General features: G+C 37.2%; 1 protein-coding gene across 1 annotated transcript; it reads left to right on the top strand.

Moving 5' to 3' along the window:
• The first annotated feature begins 41 nt into the window (after window positions 1–41).
• LOC117793176 lies at window positions 42–1,073 on the top strand. The gene has a single exon (XM_034633467.1). The coding sequence runs from the start codon at window positions 107–109 to the stop codon at window positions 914–916; it is 810 nt and encodes a 269-aa protein (XP_034489358.1). The 5' UTR covers window positions 42–106; the 3' UTR covers window positions 917–1,073.
• The last annotated feature ends 20 nt before the right edge of the window (window positions 1,074–1,093 follow it).

Genomic DNA, 1,093 nt, shown 5'->3' on the forward strand with positions numbered 1-1,093 from the left:
ACAAGTACAAAACCACGTAAACTTCGAAAATCTATATATTTTTGTTAACAGTTTCCAAATAAATCAAACTGCATATATTATAATAACATTGGAATCACTGGGAGATATGTGGTTTACTACAAGAGTGAATGTAAATGAGCGGCGGCTAGTTGATTTATTTCAAACAAATACAACCGAGGCCCGGGAGCAGCTTTTTTGGTATCGTACAAATAGTCTTAAGGACATTCTGAATTTTTATAGAGTTTTCAATGAAAAACCTCTTCCTTATCAAAAGTGTTTTTATCATGTTTCCCGAGTACATTTTTTCGAAAGTGGCTACCATAATGTAACCGTGACAATTTCAACGAATGGTCTTTCAGCATACGACATAAAATTTTTAAATTACATTTACATCGACCTTGAAGAAAATGTACGCTGTGAACCTCTATTTGATATTCCACGATGTCATGACTCAAATCGGCCTTTACATTATGAGACTTCCGAAGTAATTGTTCTACGAGCAGTGTTTTCACGACGGTGTCCTATGGATAACTTTATTCGATATTATTGGACATTGCACGATAGTACAGAGAGCCATTTATTAGAGTTTTTGGGGGGAACTTTAAGACCAGAGCTGAAACTCAGTCGTTATCGTCTTCAGATCCGGGTACAGTGCCCCTTGAATCGAATGGTAATGATACGCATTAATGCCAGAGTTGTTGGAAGGCGAACTCCACTTGTGGCAAGGTGCTACCTTGTTCTTGCTTCTCAACGTGTTTATGCTGCCATACGTGGGGGTCAGAATCGGAAAGTCTTTAGAGGCAAGACAATTTTTTTCAATGCGAGCCCCAGCCGCGACCTTTCCCTTCCAGAGACTGCTTTGCAACAGCTTCTTTATCACTGGACTTGTCAGGCTATTATATTTCAAGTATATTAAACCTGCAAGTCTAACATGGGATCAAGTAAATCACCCGTAAATCTTTTTTTTGCCCAGTACCCAAAGGGTAAAGTTTTGTGATTATAAAAGACATCGAAAAATTTATAACTCGATTTTCGCGGAAACGATTTTCAACTACTTAAACTAATTAAATCGATTTTCTTTTTCAAAAAAAAA

The sequence above is a fragment of the Drosophila innubila genome, assembly GCF_004354385.1.
Source record: "Drosophila innubila isolate TH190305 chromosome Y unlocalized genomic scaffold, UK_Dinn_1.0 340_Y_Y, whole genome shotgun sequence".
In the NCBI taxonomy this organism is placed as follows: Eukaryota; Metazoa; Arthropoda; class Insecta; order Diptera; family Drosophilidae; genus Drosophila; species Drosophila innubila.

Excerpts from the sequence above, each read along its gene's own strand:
- LOC117793176 (XM_034633467.1), top strand. The coding sequence starts at position 107 with ATGTGGTTTACTACAAGAGTGAATGTAAATGAGCGGCGGCTAGTTGAT.